Source organism: Lissotriton vulgaris, chromosome 10, assembly GCF_964263255.1.
Source record: "Lissotriton vulgaris chromosome 10, aLisVul1.2, whole genome shotgun sequence".
NCBI lineage: Eukaryota > Metazoa > Chordata > Amphibia > Caudata > Salamandridae > Lissotriton > Lissotriton vulgaris.
In genome coordinates this window covers 465,118,834-465,140,637 of record NC_141698.1, presented here as the reverse complement: position 1 = coordinate 465,140,637, position 21,804 = coordinate 465,118,834, and the positions used below count along the sequence as shown (strand labels likewise).

General features: G+C 44.4%; 1 protein-coding gene across 1 annotated transcript in view; it reads left to right on the top strand.

Annotated features, from left to right (window-relative positions):
* The first annotated feature begins 311 nt into the window (after positions 1-311).
* The window catches only part of ROGDI (rogdi atypical leucine zipper), a 421,371-nt gene continuing 399,878 nt past the window's right edge, over positions 312-21,804 (top strand). Inside the window, exon 1 of the mRNA XM_086941328.1 lies at positions 312-674. Coding sequence (XP_086797454.1) covers positions 627-674 — 48 coding nt within the window. The 5' untranslated portion in view covers positions 312-626. The remainder of the gene's footprint in view (positions 675-21,804) is intronic.

Here is a 21,804-nt window from a genome sequence, read left to right as displayed (position 1 = left end):
AAACTAAAACAAAGCAACGTTATGTTTTTGCAGAGCAATTTTTGGATATTTATCACATAAACTCAAAATGTAGCTGTATTTTTTCCATTTTCTCTGTCCACTCCAAGGAAATCCACAAACTCCACAAAAGGGGTTAAAACTGATGTACCGTGCAAAGAGAAATACAAGGCTGTACCCAATCGCGTGGAAGCTTGTTGCATCGCTTTGTTGTGTGACGTCATCGGGGTATCTTCCAATAACGTGCCAACGGGTGGGCGTAGCTTTTATGCAGAGTATTTCTTTATACTTGTACACTGCGTGGGGTGGGGGGTGATGCAGAACGTCTTTGAGTAAGTTTAAGTGCTTACCAATGTTATTGTTACTTGTCTTGTGAGCGAAAGAAGTTCTTAACTATGGCGAACGTTTCTTTGGTTAGTAGAGAGGTTGTGGGCGGGGCAACTGACAGGTTAATGTGACCCGAGCATGGTGCAAGAGTGACAAGAAGTCTGTCCTATCGTGTTGGAGCTGGGCGTTGCTCGCTCTAGTGCAAAGGCGGGGCTGGTTGGTGGGCGGATTTGCTTGTCTGGCGGCTTCTGCAGCTGACTGTATTTAGTCAGTTTGTCTCAGACTGTCATTGACGCTGGACAATGGCTTCCCTTGCGGCTTCAGCGACCGGCACTGAGCGGAGTGTTCTGGTAAGTGTGCGAGGGGATGAGACTTTTCTCCCTCAAACTATACTATTAATTAATTGCATCCTTGTACTATTTTTCTCCACCCCAGCAGCCTATTCCATCATAGGAACTGTCTATTATTTTGGTAACAGCCATTCCGAAGAATCTGTCCCTTGCGTGGTGCAACCCCAACCCCCTCTGCCCCGCCCCTCAACGGTGACCGCACGCCCTGGAACAGCCCACGTTTCCAGCACCTTTCCCCAAGACCTGTATCACACCCCAGGGACCTCCCACTCCTGCTGATCACCGCTGCCTCTCCATATTCACACATTCAGGTGACGTTTCCCTCAGTTACAGCTCTCCCAATAAAGATAAAGTGTCTCATCATTGTCATGAAATAGGCCGCCAATCGGCATGTTGAACATTATCCACCTTCCCCAGTTTGTCACGGTTCTTATATGGGGCTAGAAGGCCACAGCCGCATTAATATTTGTTAGATGCTTCTCATCCTCACTTAGAGGATAGCACCAGCTTTTACATTTATGTTTATCATCCACCTCAAAAGCAGCAATCCTCCATAGACTTCAAAAGGATTACCTGCTCTGCAAACCTGAGACACGGTATTTAAATGTTGCAAATTCGCTTCAGTGAGATTACCCTCTTGACTATCTTACTCCACGATAATTCATGAGCCACCTTGTTGGGAGATTTCAATTGAATAGGACACCTAAAGTTATTAATACCAGAAAGAGGCAAGACCAACAACAGCCATGCCAGCACCAGTGTAATTGAAAGTTTCCCGGGGAGAAGGGCGTGACGTATATGAATTCATAATCCCCTTTCCCAGGATAGCTCCGAGTGGGGGGATATGTCCCAGACTTTAACAAAAAATAGCGTCCCTCCTATGGAATGAACTGTTTCACCACTGATTAAAATACAACTGTGTGGGAAATGCTGGTGATTCTGACCTGTCCCCCGCCCCTCTTATTTCTCGGTCTCTTCCTTGGACAGGCCTCCAGCCCTTTTACCTGAAGCAGGCTTGTGTACATAGTTATACAGGATACTGTCACCTCTTCGTGTGGGCATGGTGCTTCTAGGGTTTTCATAATGTCACGAAGGGTGAAGGTTACGAGTCTGGTTAGCGTCTCAGCGCTTTCCCTATTTAATACGCATGACACGCTCCGCGCGCAGCGGGCGCGCCAAAGGCAAGCCCGTCTGCGCCCGTCCGCGACACGATTGGGCCAGGGAGACTGCCTCGTCGGCTGCTTCTATCCAAGTAAAGATTTGTTATGCAAGAAAGGCCCTGTTAGAGCAAGTCTTAGTTATGGGCCTGCGTTCTATCAGTTTAATAACATCCTGGCTAAAAGAAGATCTAGGCCCAGGTTGCCTATAAAACAGAAGGCCAGAAAAAAGAATCTGAAGGGCAAAAACGAATAGAGAAGTAGAAGGCCTGATAGGGATCAGAGGGACTGGGTACAGCAGATACGCCAGGTAAACAGGACCCTCTCCACCTGTTGTGGAAACATCCGGATCCTCAGAAAGATCTCCCACTTTCTCTCTCCAGATGCTCGAAAACAGGCCATGCTGGCATTAGTTTCTTCCAGACTGGACTGTTGTAATGCCCTTTATTTGGGCATTACAAAGAGTCTTATCCATTGTCTTCAAATGGTGCAGAATGCTGTGGCAAGGATGGTGTTGAACCTCCCTAGATATGCCTCAGCTTCGGCTGTACGTAAAAACTTACATTGGCTTCCCATGCACTGTAGGATTACCTTTAAAATTCTATATTTGTCCCATCCAGCCTTTTGTGGCACCAGTCCGGAGGGCATCCAGTCATCTGTTCATCTCTATATCCCCAGTAGATCTCTTCATTCTTCCAACAAAAACCTTCTTGTGGTTCCTAGGTTTGCCAAGGCAAAATGGGGTGGTAGAGCGTTTTCCATTGTGGTGCCCAGATTGTGGAATTCTCTCCCTCTAGAGCTATTAGGGCAGCCCTCTCTCCCTCTGTTCCGTAAGGCCTTAAAAAACAGGCTTTTTTCGGAGGCACATCTGTGAACCTGTCTCCTTTGTTTGTTTTGTGTGTTGGATTACCCGCTCTAGTGCCTTGATGCCCTTGGGCTAAGTTGCGCTTTATAAGACTTCATTCATTCATTCAATGGGGTACAAGACCACGTTCCCTACATAATTCGCAAGACTGTGTAGGACGCCAATGGGCAGAATGACATGTCTATTTGCATTCTCCTGGTGCCTTACCCCCGCCGCCCACAGGCTATTATACATGTTTTTCATTAGGATGCCCTTAAAGGTTCACAAATTGTACCTTGAAGATATACATAATGCATGGAATAATTCTTATTGATATGACTCCAAATTTCTGAACAGTGCCTTTGATTTAAACATGTTTGCCTGACTATTGAGTCCACACATTTTAATCACAAAATTATATATCCACCCTGTTTGAACGTTGTTAAGGTTTTATTTCCAGTGGCAGACAAACTTATTTTTCTTCCACCCCACATTTCTCGGTCTATCCTTTGAGGATATTAACATCACCACTGTAAAATTCTTTAATGCTTTAGTGCCTCAATATAGCAATAAGTAGCTGAAGGTAACCACCAATTGTTTGAGAATATTCTGGCTCTGTGTTTTGCTCAGAGCGAAAACATTTTAGTAACTTTTTTTATCTAGAAAAAGACATTCGTCAAGCTGTGAACCATGAAGCAGATGAAAGGTCTGGTAAGTGTGGCAAATTGATAACTACGCGAAGCGGTCACACAGATAACTCGCAGTGGAAATGATGGAAACTAATCTTACGGTAATACTAAGCAGGTTAGACTTTCGTATGCTAGCTGCTAGGTTGCTGGTATTGCTAGCGGTCAAAGTGGGCAATGTGTATTAGAAAATAAATCTCTAACTTTTTAAAATTTTATCGAAACGGTTTCCATAAGGTTTGTTAAAACAACTACTGTTACCGATTGTATGATACCAGTCTTGGAGATCTCCTATGCTGTCAAGAGAGTAAAGCAACAGACATCCAAAAAATAAGAAAGCCTTTTCTCCAGGGTACCTGTTATATCAAAGATATGAACATTGGTGCAGTTGATTAATCCGAACATTTCAAGACTTCTTGGGAGCCAGTATAGGCTTTACTTGATAGCGTAATTTGAAGCTTCATGGTGACCGTTATTCTTTTTGAGAGGTACTGTAAGGCTGTTACCAGTTCTGGAATGTATCCTTTCAGCGGAAACCTACAAAATGTTTGCAATAGGTACAGTCTGAAAACATTGAATTTTTGCACATTTTACATCAGCCTAATTAGTTTTGTTTGCAGCCTATCTTTTAGTGTGTATTTTATATTTTTTTCAGATGTAGCAGCCTATCACAGGGTGTGTCATTTAAAAAAAAACGAATAACTTAGTTATCCACAGTGATTTCTATCACAGGTTGGGATGTTCTAGCACCGTAAATATACATGTGACTATTCCCAGGGCTTTAAGTGGGGCGGGTCCTGCTGGGTCTCAGATCCGCCAGAAATTTAAAAGCGGACTTTAAATGGGTGCTTAACCTTACAGGAAAGTCTTTAAAAAAAGACAAATTCCCAAATTGCACGCATTAAAACAACATAAATTTATGCAATCTTTATTCTCTTAGACTCAAAATTACAGTAGCCCACAATTCCTTGTTTGGTGGTGCAGCTATGTGTCCTCTGCTCCAGAACACCCCAGTAGAAACTGTAAATGGTGCTGTATACAGACTAGCCATACACACTTCAAGGGAAAATCCTTAAGAAATGTATCTTGATTAAAGATTTTCAGTTTGTACAGATTTTTACAGATACATACAGACCGAAAACAATGTGTTTCCTGTCTGTATTTATTTTTAAAAGTGGAAAAATGCTGAAAATGGTACTTCTGGTTAGAGACTCTGCATACTGTTTTTATGAATTCCAGGCAAAAGTTGAGAAGATAGCATGAGAGTGAAAAAACAGGATGAGATTTCCTTAAATACAGGCATTATTAACATATATTTGTAGTATAACGCTAATATGCACCTGTGAGTGTAGTATTTTGTTATACGCAGCTGCATAATATGCTAAAATGTGGAGGCATCCATGTATGAGTGTATGTCCAGGAGTTAAATAAACTTGGAAATATACCATTTAACTGCTCAATTTATTCTCAAAATACAAATTAAATATGGATAAATACACATAAGACGGCCAAACAATAAATATGGATACATACAGTGGGAAATGTTGTTGTTGTTTTTTTTTTTTACACAAAACCGGAAGCCTTGTCTTGATTCAGTGTTTTACCTTTGAATATTTATTATTCATTTTAAACGTAGGTCGTTTACATATAAAATATTTGATCAGTGAACATATGAAGAAAATAAGTAAACAATGTTAATTCACATTTTTAGTAAATCATGACAACGTTGCTCCTGTCATAATCACAGTATGCTTCATGCTCAACTCCAATGCATTTTGGCAAAGGTATGCCCTTCTTCAAGGATAAAGAAACTCCATCAACATTTATCAGATTACATAATGTACTGAACCTCACTGTCGTTGAATAAACAGGTTCACAAGTGTGACCAATACTATCACCCAAAAATAAACTGATACCAATGTGCTATGATCTTCAGCATAAAAATAATGAAAACTCACTGCGTAAACTGCTAATGTGGCATATCCTAAGCCATGTATTTCAAGACTGTCCCCACGTAAAAAAAAATAGCTATATCAGAGGCAAGTTTGGTGTGTTCGCTGTCTTTAGAAACCGGGGGTGGAGCTGTGCATAGTAATCCATTTCAGACAAAGACAACAACCAAACAGACAAAACCAAAATAGTGTAGCGTGAAAGAGCTTGGAACGCTTGGTGAATTTGGGTTTGAGAGCGGAGTCCTACATGATTTTATTCACAGCCTTTCATGTTGTATTAGTATAGAGTGACGTGGCGTGGAGCTGTGTAGAGTAGCTTTGTGTGGAGTGGTGTAGATTACTATAGAGTAGTGGTGTAGCGTAGCTTGCCATGGAGAGATGTAGAATAGAGTGGAATAGTGTAAAGTAGAGTGGCGTAGAGTAGTACTTGTAGGGGTGTCACAAAGAAACCACGGAACGAACCAAGTGCGCTTTGCAAAAAGGGGTTTATTTCTTTCTAGGTTTTCTTTCTTTGGGGCGACTCAAGCAATAAATGTTAAGCCAAAACAAAAGTAAATAAAATGCAAAGGTCTTTGCAACAGGGATGGTGTCTCATAGTGGGCTGATCCTTATTCTTCTTGGTCTTCTCCTCAGTCCCTCGAACAGTGGTTTCTGGATCCTCCCGACCTCTCTCCCAGGTTCAGTTGTGTAGCAAAGGGGAAAAAGAAATAGACTTAAGTAGTAGTTACTGCCAAGCTAGGGGCTTCTCATTGTGTTGTGTGCTACTGTCACCAAAACAAAGCGGGCAATGAGGGAGGGGCGTGAGGGAAAAGCTGTTGTGGTGTAGATAAAACAAAGCAACAAAACACAGGTGCAGCCTAATTCCCCGTGCCTCCCCTCCACCCCCACCAAAACTACCTTCCCAAGGGTACTCGCTTTGTACCACGGCCCGTGTCCAGGACCGTGGTGTAGGGTCCCGGGCGTCCTCTCTCCTCGATGAGCCGCCGGGCTTGGTCGCGGTGTACAGCGCTCTCTCCTGGGTCTCCGCCCTCTCCTCTTCATCGTCCGCGTCTTCCTTCTCTGCTTCGTCCTGCTTGCTCCTCTGATCTCCTCCTGCTGTCTCCGATACTACTCTCTCCCCCTCTGGCTCAGTCTCACTGCGTTTTGTGTCATCCCCTCCCTATGACGTTAGGAGGTCGTCCTCGTGTTCCCCAGCCGATGCTAGACCGCTCAACTTTTCCGGTCCGCTGGGGGTATGGCCACACTCTTTTGGACACTTACGGGTTGCTTCATGCCTCTCCTCCTCACATTTCTCCCCCCTCAGGAATGGACATTTGGGCCATTCATTGAAAGGGTGCTGTGACAGATACTTTGCTTCGCCCCCGGCTTGTGTATGGTCTAGAACGAGAAAGGTTGTAGGGCTAGGAACCAGCAAAGGATTCAAGGGTTGGTGTCTTTGTTGTGTGCTAACCAGGTGAGAGGGGCATGATCTGTGAGAACAAGAAACGTGCGTCCTAACAGTTAATATTGTAGAGCTTCTATGGCCCATTTGATAGATAGGCACTCTTTCTCGATGGTGGAATAATGTGTCTCACGTAAAAAGAGCTTTGCTGAATGAATGAATGAATGAATGAAAAAGCTTTCTTCGATTTTAAAAATACATAAAATCATAAAAGCAGCAGATTCAATTTGGTACATACAATAATTCATATAATGCGTTAAAAAAGATTAAAAAGAACAATTAAACGTAGAGAATTAAGCTTTTCCGTTTTTTTAGTATACTTTTTAAAAAGCCTGTCATTACAGCCACAGTGTGTACATCGTTGAGTGACAAAAGAAACAGTAGGGCCGGCCTGCATTGTCTCCAAGTTCCATACTTTTTTAAGAGTGGTTTGATCCACCTCTACCTTTCTTGAACATAACATTTACAGAAAAAGGTAGCATGCAGGGTTGATTGAACTGACGTGTTGTCACACGGACAGCTGCATAGCTTCCTATCCCAGTTATTCATATTTGGAAATGTTATTAGGCGAAAAAAGATATTAAACCTAAACCTTGTCAGTAAATATAAATCGAAACCATTTACACACCAATTTAAATAAGGTTGTATAGAGTATGTCACTAGCATAAGTAGATGATGAGACACAGATTTCTTAACCAGTTCTACACCAGCTCTTAAGGTTTCCAGATGATTCCAGCAAAGCAGCTTCAAATCCTTCCTAGTAATGTTACACTGTGATTCAGGTGTGTAGTTAAACTCAGGTCTCCCTAAATCGTTAGCAAACTTACAGATATAAGTCAACCATGGGGATTCTAGTTGCCCAGTCTAGACTCATACAATCAATAATAATATCCCTATTCAGGCCAAGATCGGGTGAGGTCCATACTCGGTGCCACAGCAGTAGCGGTTGCATACTGATAAGGTCACTAATGTACCGAATGCCCAGCTCATCGTGACAGTTAAAATTAGGTGTACTTTGGGGAACAGCCAGAATGAATTTTAAAAATGCATTTTCTATCTTCTGCATAAGTATTGAATCGGCTATGCCCCAAACTCCAGCCCCATAAATTGCTGTACTAATACACTTTGCCTGGTAGATTTTCAGTAAGATGTCTGCAGGTCTTTTCCCCATTTTTTTGGAGAATAACTACAGGGCCGATGTTGCTCGTTTGAACATCAGAGACCTAGATCTAATTGCAGGGACCCAGCTACCTGTGTCATCTAAAACAATGCCCAGATAGGAGAAAGTTTTGGTAGGGACGATCTTCTCTTTCCCTGCAAACAGACGACACTCTCCATTCTTGCGTCTGCCACAGGTCATTACAAATGTCTTTTTTACGTTAAGTTTCAACCCCTTATGTCGATGAAGTTCATATATGTATTTAGGGCCGTTTGTAAACCTCTTTGAGTTCTGGCCATGACCACAGAATCATCGGCAAACTGGAGAGAAATAATTTTGACCTGGGGGGAGTCCCGCACCTTTTCCTTCAACTCTTTCTCTAGATCATTTGTGTATAAGTTAAAAAGGAAAGGGGCGAGAACGCATCCTTGTCTGACACCCCACCGGACGTAGAATGGCTTGGTGCATTCGACATAAGTGCAAAATCTGACTTTTGCCCTTCCACCCACATAAAGCTGCCTGAGGAAGGAAATTAGGGCCTCGTCCACCTTCATCTCCTCAAGGATTTTCTTTAAATGGCTGTGGTTAACGCAGTCAAAGGCTGCACTTAGGTCTGCAAATACAGCATAGATTTTACCATCCTTTGCCTGGGTATATTTTCCTTGGAGTAATGAGAAATTAAGGACTTGTTCGACTATGCCCCGACCGTCCCTAAATCCGTATTGAATAGGTGAGAAAATTTCTACTTCTTCAGCCCATTGCTGCAGTCTGTTCAAAATTACTCGTCCAGTTATTTTCTTAAAAGAGTCCAAGAGCGATATGGGGCGATAGCAGGAAGGATTATTTCGGTCACCCTTTTTGAAGATAGGGATAATTATTGAGTCTGACCATGTATCGATGAAACCCAGGTTGCAACTAGCCTCAAGCACACTTGCAAGGAGCGGGGACCATAGCTTGTTCTTAAACTTGAACAGATCGATCTGAATGCCATCCGCTCCCGGCGCTTTGCCTCCCTTGCTTTGATTTATGGCCTCTGAGATTTCTTTAACAGTGATAGATAAGGACAAGGGGGCAAAACTATCCTGACTCTCCCCTGTTGATGCTCTGGTGTCCACGATATTGTTTACCACCCCCGGATTGTAGACTTCTGAGAAAAAGGTGATCCAGGACTTTTCAGGTATTGCCACTTCAATTTTTGCCAGGTCTCCTGGGTTGAAGAATGGCGCTCAAACTGCGGCCCAAAACAAAGAACTGTCCCTTTTTTGTGAGACTTCGTGAAGGTTCACCCATGCTTCATTTTTGATTTTTTTTGTTTGCGTGCCTTCCTTGCTAGATTATACTCCTTCCTGCACCTTATTATATCTGCCTTGTTTCTTGGAGTTTTATGCAGTGCTTTTAATAATTGTGAATTAGTCTTTGTGCAGGATGCATCAAGCCACCTGATATCTCCATGATTCTTTTTGCTAGTTGGTCGCTGGAGGTTAGATTGTATTATCCTCGTTATCTCAGCAAAGGAGTCTAATGTATCCAAATAAGAGCTCTCATCCTGTAGGCATTTAGTAATGGGTATTATAGCTTGCTCAATGATTTTTGAGTTAGTTACCTCAGGGTTGCATTGTGTCCATCTCAGTGTGTAACCATTTTGACTAGCCAATGTGCAGCGAGAGGTCCAGACCAGCCTTTCCATCAATGAGATGAGCAATCTTTATCCTTAGGGAGTAAGATTCTAAGACTGAGCGGGAGATGGTCACTAATTCATATGATGTTGGTTGCAAAATATGCAAACCAAGTTGCATAAGAGTTAGAAATTGTTATAAAGTCAATAAGAGTACTGTGACCTCTTCCCACAATAGTGGAGCTAAACTCCACTGGGGGTAGACAAAGTAAGTTTGCAAAGCCCAGGTTGTGGGTGGCCATCATCTCATTGAACGCATCGCCCCCATTTTGGTGGACAAAATGTGGTTGGAACTCAGTTTCATCTTCAGCATAATCGCCACATCCTTTCTGGAAGTGTTGGCACAAATTATGGTTAAAATCGCCACCCCAGATAAGGATCGAATCCATCCCTGGTTTTACCACCATACTCCTAATTGCCACATCAATGGATTGTACCATATCGGTTACTTTACCCTTTTCTAGACTATTGTACATGTTAACAATTGTTATCTGCACCTTGGAGGAGACTTGGATTACCACTATTTGGTATTGGCTATACGATCTCACCGTGCCAATTGATACCACTTCAAGGAGATTGGACACATATACACAGAGCTCCCCTTTGGACCTCCCATGGCTGGAGGGATCTGCAGGGACGTGGTAGGTTATAAAGCCTTCTAGATGAATTTTCTCTAAGGACCAAGTCTCTTGGAGACACAATATGTCTATATCTTTAATAACATTTTCCCAGATGCAAATATTGATCTTTCCACAAAGGCCAGCTATATTCCAGAATGAAGTCCTTAAACCTATCCCTGTTTGTTTGCCCATTGTGATCCGTGGAACCAGTAACCTATCCTGTGATCCTTTACTATCTACCAGTGTGATGTACCTCGTTATTTTGCCCCTCCTTCCCAATAGACTTTGTAAAAATCTGCACACAAGATGGATTGTGTGCAGTAGTAGGGGAAACAACCAGAGATGACCGTGTATCCCCGGGACGATTCTCCAGCTGGTCAGTAGCTGTAACTTCTGACAGGGAGTTATTAGGAGAAGGCTCCAAACTATTATGGATTGCATTCTTGACAGAGTTTGAGTCGAATAAGTCGGTCGAACTCTCACCACTGGCCAGTTCAGTGCCCTTACGGTAGAGTCAATCCACGCCTTCCAAGCCTGACAGGGCCTCATAACGATTTCTAAGAGCAACGGGACGATGGTCCCAATTACCCATTAGAGGTCTGGAATTGACTATAGGAAGCATGGAGGGTCTTGGATAGAAGTAGGTCAGCTCACAGGCTGTTATAGGGCTGGTACCATATTCAGAGGGCCAGTCTAGGATGTGTGTGACTGCTCTGGGATCACTAAAATTAATTATAACGATGTCCCCCTTAGTATCCTTTTTACGCTTACCCATCCAAGGGGCTCGTCGCACATGAAGGATTTTACCGTTAATGTTAGGGGGTAAGGGATGATTGTGGTTAAGCCAATATGCGACTTTATTTTTTAGTTGAAAATGTCCTTCTTTCTTTCCCTCTTCTAAACTGGGGACTCCCCTTAGAACCACCACCAACGGGACAGTTTCAGGAGGTAAATCTGGGCAACTCGTGGGTTTTGCTACCCTGTCTGGAATTTTATTCCCTGGATTAGTTGGACCCTTTGCTGAGAGTGGTTGTTTCACCACCTCCTGCGTCTTACTGATCTTACTTTTAGTTAGATGGTGTATATTATTGGAAGATGACTGCTTCTGGGGTTTGGCTATACTTAAATTATCTGTTGTAGCTTTTTGAGCTGTACCCTTGGGTAATGGTACTACAGCAGGTAAAGCAATTCGGGGTGCTTGGGCGGACTTAGCCATACTCTCAATTAGCCCTGTATTTTTGCCTATGGCCTGTTCTAAAATCCCCAACCAGGTTTCAATTCTCTTTAATCTCTCGATCAGTGGTAATGTGAAGGATCTAAGCAACTGTTCGAGGGTTCCCGCTATCTCTGTACGGGATATCTCTGGGGTAGTGCCCTGTTCTGAGTTAAACGGGCCTAGAGTTTTAACTGACAGTGGCAGATTGTTATCAGAAGATTTGCCAGAGTCAACATGGCTGTCCTTATTATTTGGTGGGACCTTCCCCCTTCCTTCTCCTTTTTCTGGGTGGTGAGCCTTTTGCTCGAGATCTAGTAGCACTTGTGGCCTTATTTCGTGTGACCTCTACTACAGGAACCTGTGATTCAGATAGGTCTTCCACTACTATACTCGCAAACCGAGGAGTGGGTGGGGTGATTATGTGCGTTTCCTCTTTAGACCTTTCGAGGAGTGGAGAAGCACTGTATCTCTCAAAAGCAGTGGGATGCTGTCGCTACGTGCTGTATCCAGAATCTCTATCTCGGAATGGTGACTCGAGGATAGTATGCTAGCAGACTGTATTAAACTCAAGGATGAACATTTATTTTTAATAGACTCCACTGAGCGTCGCCGCTCTGCTCGACATTCTGCCAACATAGACTCTTTTTCAATGGCCGCATCTTTAGCTGCCCTCATGAAATAACTATCTAGTGTTTTACTGCACCCTCCTTTTTTTCGAGGTCACTGCTCCTTCAATGGGACTCAAAGACATTTTGTATAGCAGGGTTAATTACTCACAGTTTATAGAGTCTCATGCAGAACGATCTATAAGTGGGCGTTAGGGAGTGGGTCCTTCCCGTCCCTTGTCGTCCCCGGACGGCCACAGACGGCCCGCCCTTTGCCCGGGTTTAGCCCGGCGCTCCCGCGACGCGGGGATGTATGACGTTTATATCGCGCCTGGAGCTGTGGGCGAGGTGGAGGTCCGGCCCAGGTGTGCTTGGCCAGAGGGGAGTCTTGGGATTTGCAGTCCCCCTCAGGTATGCTGGTAAAACTTCCACGCGAGAAGAGCACGGCTCGCAATCAGGGCGCTGTGCTGGAAGAGTTTTCACCCGGTCAAATCCAACTAAAGCTCCGTACAGTAAAGAAGAATGCCCCACGTTTTCCTGCTGCTTCGATACACTGGCCACAACCAACTCTGCTAATGAAGAGGAGTGGCTAGAGGTCATTGTTCGCATCTGGTTGATACAACACAGCACCTAGACCCACTCCGGAGGCATCAGTCTGTAGGACGAATGTTTTGTGGGAATCAGGGCAGTGCAATACCGGAGCCGTACAGAGAGCGTTTCTCAAGGCATAAAAACTTCTTTCGTGTTCAGGAGCCCAGTTGACTATGGCGGAAAGATGTTTCTTTGTTAAGAGATCAGTAAGGGGGTTAGCCAAGGAGGAAAAGTTTGGAAGGAACCTCCGATAGTATCCGATAAAACCTAAAAATGAGTGGACCTCTCGTTTGGTTTTGGGGATAGGTATCGCCCTAATCGCCTCAACTTTGTCCATTTGGGGTTTTATAAGTCTGTCCTGTATGGTGTACCCTAAATACTGAATGGTGTTTGTGCCTAGCAGGGATTTCGTTTGGTTTATAGTGAGGCCTGCTGTTTGAATGGAGGTGAATACAGAGCCTAGATGTCGTAAATGGTCCTCCCAGGTGGGGCTAAATACGACTATATCGTCTAGGTACGCAGCGGCGTACTCGCTGTGGGGCTTCAGAATCCTGTCCATTAAGCGTTGGAACATGGCAGGTGCCCCGTGTAATCCGAATGGGAGAACCGTAAAGTGATATAGACCAGAGGGGGTTGAAAAGGCGGTCTTTTCTCTGGCTTGAGGTGACAAGGGGATCTGCCAATAGCCCTTGGTTAAGTCAAGAGTCGACATATATCAGACCTTTCCTAGTCGTTCAATAAGTTCATCTATGCGGGGCATGGGATAGGTGTCGAACTTGGTTACTGCGTTCACTTGTCTGAAATCTATGCAAAAGCATATGCTGTCATCGGGTTTTGGCACTATTACCACCGGGGAGCACCAGTTGCTTTGTGATTGTTCTATGATATGGGACTGTAGCATGGCTGTCAATTCCTTCTCTACTGCCTCCCTCCGGGCTGCTGGTATTCGGTAAGGCATTTGCTTCACTACTTCCTTGTCTAAAGATACTATGTCATGTTGTACCAGTGAGGTCAAACCGGGGATGGTGAAAAAGAGCCATGGAAAGGAGTCTAACAAACCCCTCAGTTGAGTATATTGTGTTGGTGACAAGATGTCTCCAGTGGGTACTATCTCTGTTCTGGTTTCCTGTGTAAGTAAGAAGGGGTTGTCTGTGGGTTTGTTGGTGCCCATGAGGTGTACAGGTGTTCCTGGATTGCCTGTCTTATGGGTTCCTCCCACTTTTTTAAAGTGGTTTACGTGGTAGATCTGTTTGCCCCCAACCCGCAGAGGTAGAAAAACGCTGTAAGTGACTGGGGTGATTTTGTTTTTTGATGACAAAGGGTCCCTGGCACTGGGTCAGCAACTTGTTTAAGTGGAAAGCAATAAGAGTAGCACCTTATCCCCAGGACTAAACTCCCTCAACCAACTATTCCTATCGTGGTATGTCTTTTGTCTTTGTCGGACCTTCTCCATATGTTCATGTACCAACCCCCATACTTGAGTTAATGTGTCTTTTAGGTCGGCCGCATTCTTCAACAAGGGTTTTCCTTCCTCATCCTCCTCCTCCCATTGTTCCACAGCCATGTTAAGTAAAGACTGGGGTTTTCTCTCAAAGTATTTAAAAAGGTGAAAAGCCAGTGGATCTTTGTTCATGTGATCTTATGGCAAATAGAAATTGAGAACAGCAATATCCAGGCAATCAGAAATAATATCAAACTGGCAAAAAACATCGACCCGAACTATCAGCCGCGGGAGCCATTACTGTTCCCACCCCGTCTGTTACGATAAAGAGATTAGTCTATCTGTTTTCTCTTAATGTTATTTTTTACCTTATTATTAATAATTTTTATCAATTTGTATCCATGGTATTAAATTGTATATGTGATTATAACTAATGGTTATCTTGCTTTCTTTTACTTGTGTTTATATACTTCTGCACTACATTGTGTGTTTTTTGCCAGTTTGATATTATTTCTGATTGCATGGATATTGCTGTTCTCAATTACTTGTTGTTCCCTGATCCAGGAATTTGACTTTGTTCAGGGGGTCCCTGTTTTATACAATACTTATGGCAAATAGAACCAGGGGCAATTTGTGGTCCCAATCCCTCTCGGATGCCGAAATGACCTTGCAGAGCATGGTTCTAATGGTTTTGTTGTTCCACTCCACAAGGCCATCTGTTTGGGAATGTTATACTGATGTACGGATTCTATCGACTCCCAAAACCTTGCATATGTGCGCCATAAGACGAGACACAAATGGGGTCCCCTGGTCTGTTAAGATTTCAGGTGGGAATCCCACCCTGGAGAACAAGGAGATCATGGCTTGGGCTATGGTGGGAGTGGTCATACTCCGTAATGGAAATGCCTCAGGGTACCGGCTCGCATAGTCCACTATGAAGAGGTTTTACCTATGTCCTCTGGCCGAAGGGGGCAGGGGTACCACTAAGTCCATACTCACCTGCTTAAAGGGTATATCGATGATGGGGAAGGGATATAGAGGGGCCTTCTTTATTCCTCCCAGGTTCACATATTGACACCTTATACATGCAGCAAAATGTTTAGGCAGGGCTCTATAAACCCCTGGCCAATAGAACTTTTCTAATAGGTATTTTAAGGGGAACTAGCAGCTGTGTGGTGTTGTGTGTCCCCCTTCACAACCCTATATAACAGCCCCCTTTTTACTATAAAGTAGGATCCTACCTGCTCTTGGTCCTGGAGTTGCTCCCAGGCGTGTGAAAGCGCGTTGTCCTCCTGCTGAGCCGTACGGAAGCTACCTGGGGTTGTCTCAGCTGCATCTGTGAGAGAAAGGGGAAAAGCAGGATAGGGGTGGTGTAAGCGTGCAAAATTCTGTTTCTCCCTTCGTCTTTCTTGTCTGCTTTTCCTTTCTCTGCTCTGTGGGGTCTCTATATCGCTGCCACTGAAGGGTGCATCATGTAACCAAGTGCTAAGGGCCTCCTTAGTCTCATCTAGGTACTGTCTGAATTTAGGATGATCCGTTCCGATAATTACCGCCCCAGGGAGGGATGGGATGACGCCCACTTTCCTTAAGTGGGGATCGTTTTCCACGTCCAACAGGACCTCAGCCACTGGGTACGTTTTTGTTTCCCAGTGCACACAGGTGACACTCACATGTTCCTTTTCCTTCATCTGTGGGTGGGGTATTAGTGAACCGTCTACCACTGTAACATGGCATCCGGTATCTAAGAGAGCCTATTGTTTTTTTCCGTTCAGGAGGATCTCCTTCCTATGTCGTTGGTGCCCTTTTCCTGTCACATATATCCGCCCTCTGGAGTAACCTATCTCCATGTGCTCACTGGTGGGGGCTCGATGAGGGCATTGTCGGGCAGTGTGCCCCCATTCGGCGCAATGATCACATTGGGGCCTTGTCCCCTTGGTGTAGGGGCTGGGAAGGTGGGAAGGTGGGTTTAGAGGTAGGGAAGGTGGGTTATGGGGCTTCCCCTGACCTATTGGGGCTCTGGGTTCTGGTCGGCCTATGCTACGTGAAGGGTTCAAAGGGGGCCTGAGTGCAGTAGCCTTGAAATCGAGGGACCTGTGCAAGGCGCAGGCCAATTCTACTGCCATGGTCTGGGTAAGATTGGGGTGTGCTTAACTCAAGATCTACTTTTGAGAGGTAAGGCATCCAGGAACTGCTCCAAGTATATTTTCGCAGTGAGTTCCTCCGTGCTGGAAGTATTGGGTGTCAGCCATCTGTTACCCATGTCCCGTATCCTATAATCGAGGGCGCGTGGATTGTCTCCTGAGGTCCATTTTTCTTTTCTGAACTTTGCTCTGTAATATTCCTGGTCGAAACCCAGGCGTTCCAGGATGGCCTTCTTCACATCCTCATATGCTGTAGTACCGGCTGGGTTGGCCGCCTGGTGTGCGGCCTGAAGTTCCCTGGACAAGAGGGGGGCTATGTATTGGCCCCACCTCTCTTGGGGCCATGCTGGGGTGGTTGCCACCCTCTCGAAATTGATAAAGAAATAGTCCAGGTCATCCCCGTCCTGATACTGAACGGATCCCTGTACATTAGGTCTCACCCTTGTGCTTACAATGACGTCGGTGAGCCGCAGGATTGCAGTGTCTTGGACCTACTGGTTGTTTGTAAGCAGACTGGCCTGCTCTTTTAATGCTTCTTGAAGGGCTTCCTTGTCCCTTTGTGCTGTTTGTGTTTGTTGTTCTAACACTAATTGCAAGTGACTCTGTCATGATTTGACACGATGGTCAGGGATCCCACTTCTGACACCACTTTGTAGGGGTGTCACAAAGGGACCACGGAACAAAGCAAGTGCGCTTTGCAAAAAGGGGTTTATTTCTTTCTTGGTTTTCTTTCTTTGGGGTGACTCTCGGGCAATAACTGTTAAGCCAAAACAAAAATAAATGAAATGCAAAGGTCTTTGCAACAGGGATGGTGTCCCATAGCAGGTTGATCCTTTTTCTTCTTGGTCTTCTCCTCAGTCCCTCGAAAACAGTGGTTTCTGGATCCTCCCGACCTCTCCCACAGGTCCAGTTGTGTAGCAAAGTGGAAAAAGAAATACACAACCAGGAGTCACTGCCAAGCTAGGGGCCTCTCATGGTGTTGTGTGCTATAGTCACCAAAGCAAAGTGGGCAGTGAGGGAGGGTCGTGAGGGAAAAGCTGCCATGGTGTAGATAAAACAGAGCATAGACCTAACCTAATTCCCCATGCCTCCCCACCACCCCCACCAAAACGACCCTCCCAAGGGTACTTGCCTTGTACCCTGCCCGTGCCCAGGACCGTGGTATAGGGACCTGGGGCGTCCTCTCTCCACAATGAGCTGCCGGGGCGTGAGGGAAAAGCTGGCGTAGTGTAGATAAAACAAAGCAACAAAACACACGTGTGACCTAATTCCCCGTGCCTCCCTACCACACCCACCAAAACGACCTTCCCAAGGGTACTCGCTTTGTACCACAGCCTGTGTCCAGGACCGTGATGTAGGGACCCGGGTGTCCTCTCTCCTCGATGAGCCGCTAAAGTCTGTCAGCAGTGCATCCCAAGTTAGAGAGGCACGCACTAAGAAGGAACATCTGCCCAAGTAGAGAGAGTGCATATTTTTTGAGTGTCTTGTTATTATTCGAGCTCTCTGATAGAAATATATGACTGACGGTCAGACCAGGCAAGCTATTTAAATTCTAATGCTGTTTGCCATTTGCAGCCAGTGCAATGATCTCTGTGCTCAGAAAAAGTGGTCTTTCAGTTAGGACGGGAGTTGATTTACTGCCTGCGTTTTCAGTTTACTGCACTTGTTCCACCAAAGATAGCAGTAATCTGCAGTGGTAAGCGTTAAATTAAGAGTTTCAAAGTCTGTGCTTAATCTGGACCCAGGTTAATACCTTGATACAAAGTGATACAAAGCCATCTCCACTTGCTGCTCTTCCTTGTTACCTCAGTCAGCCTGGTGTGCCTGTCTATTTAGAGGCCGTCCTAGAGCTGTAGAAGAGTTCTTAATGCTGCACTGCAATAACCCCTTGTGGGACTCTACGTCAGTCTTCTTGACTTTGTTCATGGCTTTTTGTTAGCCCATCATAGGCTTTGCTATTTGAGGCACTCTGGGGAGCCATAGCCTTCACAGCAATGCCAATGGTATGTACAATGCTTTGAGGGACTGGTTCACTTGAGGACTGTAAGCTAGTCTGCAAAGAGAAGGTGTCTAACTGGTCAGCCTTGACCCCTGCAGGTAAACAAAGCTCAACAGAAAGTGATAGGTGGACATGGATGACCAAAGATCTTCTAACCCTCGGGATTCCCTCTTAGTAGCATTATACTCTGTTCTCTTTAGCTTGACAGTGTTTATAGAAGGGTGGAAGTCTTATTCGATTTTATCTTGTCTCTTCCTCACGGTACTCGACCAAAAAAGTAGAATGCTGAAATTGCAACACATTCTTAAAACATGTTCCCATTGAGTAGTGCAGCCAAGAGATGTAGAAGGCGTATTGCGTGCAAGCAGTGTTGGGTGAAATGGCCACAAGTGTCAAAGTTAATGTCTCCTGCCTAATGCTGTAAATTCCCGACTCTTGTCCAGGAGTGCTCCCATGTGTGCTGTGCATGCATGGTTTATATGAATGTATCATCTGCAAATTAATGCTTTGGCATGCTCTCTTTTTCCAATGAGCACTTCAGTCAATGCAGTACTGCTCTTCCTCCTGCCTTATTCCTATATTCCCACTTTTTCTTGCAGTTGTTTATACCACAAACCAAGTGCATAGGATCGCTTTACATGAGCACCAGTTACATTACACAAGGCTAGAATCTTTGTTATTTGGAGGCATGGGGAAATGAAGTGATTTACTCAGAATCACAGGCTGTTGAGCCAACACCGCGACTCAAACCTTGTTCCCCCCTCTCCAAAGTCAGCAGGTCTGGATGTAAGATCATTGTGAGAAGATGGTCTGATATATGCTGTCCACTAATTAAAGTGTCTTTCAAAAAATGGGGCTTGCCCTGGCAATCTTACTGCATCCGGGCAAAAAATACACTCCGGAAACGAACAGCGATGCAGAGGAACAGATACACCAATAATTATATAACGGAAACATTATATTAGTCCCTATCCATGAGTCCTAAATCTCTACAATTTGTATTTCTTTTATCAATTCAATACAGACTCAAAAAATGGTTGTCAAAAACATCTATTTTATCTAGTTTTTACCACAGGACACATTAAAACAAATCTACAAAAATAAATACATATACATATACAAATAACCAATCTTTCCTGCCCGTTATATTTACATACGGATGCAAAAGAAACTTAATTAAAAAAAAGGCAATCAGTCACAGAAAGAGGTAGTCACATACACATTTGAGGGGGTACATCAATCCTCCACTTAATTTAAGGAACGTGTACACAATAATCTTCTAAGCATTAATCAAAATCTGACAGACTCCTCCATGTTGTAGGGTCGACTCGTTTCGGCCCATTTGTTCCGGCCTCATCAGGACGGGAGAGGCAAGAAATGGTGATGCCTACAAACAATTATTGTAACAAATCAATACTGGTTGTATTTAAGCAGTACAAACAAGACTAAAGCGAGCATGACGGAGGTATAAGTAACCTATGCCTTAGAAAACCTTATAACCTATGGTGCAAGACAAGGAAACACCAAATAGGATATAGTGTGTAAATAAATAGTGAATAAAAAGCCAAAGAAACCAAGTAATCGTGGAAAACGTAACACTGCATACCATCACCAGTGCGCAGTATAAAGGATAGAGTGTATCAACTAAACTACTGACTTAGTCAAATATGTAACAGACTGTTGCTGTAATCCCAAAGACTTCCAAAGTGCCAAAAATACCAGAGGGAGTGGCTCCTCCTAAGGTCCTCCTTAAGGTCACTGTTGCTGTATAACTAAACAATAAACCAAAGGGGTGGAATGACCCACAAAGACTCAAGAACACAGAGGATACTTACTCTTAATAGCAAACTAACCTTTGACCACAACCGTAATGCAGCCTGCAAACCTTGTAGAAATGGTCTGCTGATATTGGTAAAAAAAATCCTGTATGTGAAGGCTGCATGGTGAAAGCAACACGCAAATATCCCAAATGCTCCACAAAAGTTTAACAAGTAATGTAAAGTGAATTAAAATAACCTACTTACTTGTGCGCTCAAAAGAATATCAAAACGTCGCTTGTGTCGCTCCGTGTAAGCATTTAGTTACTTTTGCGGTGCCACAGCAAATCGGAAAAGGTTTCAGCGGTGTCCTCTGTATGAGGAAACATATCACGTGATTGACGGGTGTCTGCTTACGCACATATAGACTCGAGTCTAGGCATAGAAAAGAGACTCTGGTGCAATTGGACTTATGCCTCCAGTAAGAGACATAAAGAGAGGACAACTGATTACGATGTGTCTGGGTCTCATGTATCAGACCTCTAACCAAAGGGAAAAAGGCTCCATTGTAATATGGTTGCGAGCCTTATGCTAATTAAAGAACAGCTATCCAGCCTGTTGGATTTGGCCCTTTTTGCTGGGTCATCCCTGAACTTTTTGCCTTGTTCCTGTATTTTTTCTGACCAGTTGTTGGCTGTTTTATGAATCTGGGCACTTTACCACAGCTGATCAGTGCTAAAGTGCATATGCTCTCCCTATGGTAAATTGATGTATGGATTAGTGATTCCACGATTGGCTGGTTTGGTTTACTTGTCAGACCCTAGTACAGGGCACCGAGTGTGCCCAGGGCTTGCAAACCAAATGCTGCTGGTGGGCTTGCAGCACTGGTTGTACCATCCACAGAAGCAGCCTGTAAAAGTTTGTCTCGAGTCTGCCATTGCAGAGCCTGTGTGTAGTCTGGTACTGCCATGTTGAATGGGCAAGTGCACCCACTTGCCTGTCCCTAAACCTTCCCTTTTCTGCATATTAGTCACCCCTATGGTAGGACCAAGGGCAGGGTGCATTGTAGGTAAAAGGTAGGACATGTCCTGATGTGGGTGGCATGTCCTGATAGTGAATTACACCCATTTTCGTTTTTCACTATTGCAAGGCTACCTGTTCCCCATAGCCCAGAATGGGCAGTTTGTTTATAACATCTTATAATCCAAACTGACTCAGGGAACCAGGTAGAAATTCGAGTTTAGTATGCCTTAACTCAGAATGATAAAATACATATTTTAGTTGAGGTGGTTTTAACATTCTGTGTTTGAAAATACCACTTTTAGAAAGTAGGTATTTTCTTGCCTAACTGTCGAAGCCTGCCTCTGCTAGGTTGTGTATTCCTTGTTTGGAGTTTGAGTGAAAGGGGCTGGGGTATTCCATGCTACAAGGTGAGTCAGCACAGGGCTGAATAGAGCTATCTGCATGTAGATGGGTCTGAGGAGTTGTACCTGGGACCTGAATAGGGCTGTGCCTGCCTTCCACAATTCTGGCTCCACCTCCTGTGGTGCATCTGATGTCCCTGGTCCACACTGTCAAAGGAAAGAAGGAGTCTTGTCAACAAAGTGCTCCAGGACTGCACAGAACTGGTTTGGACTGGGTACAGGGCCCTCTACCTTGAAAGGACAAATGATTTGCTAGTATAAAATGGAGACCCAGGCCCAAGAGAATTAGATCACTTTTGGGAAACAAGAATAACCTTTGCTGAGGAGAGGAACCAGAGAAACTGAGGAGGAAACTATCCCTACGCGGAGTGCTGTTTTGGGGCTTGGCCTGCAGTGGTTGCCGGACTGCCAAAAAAAGGAGA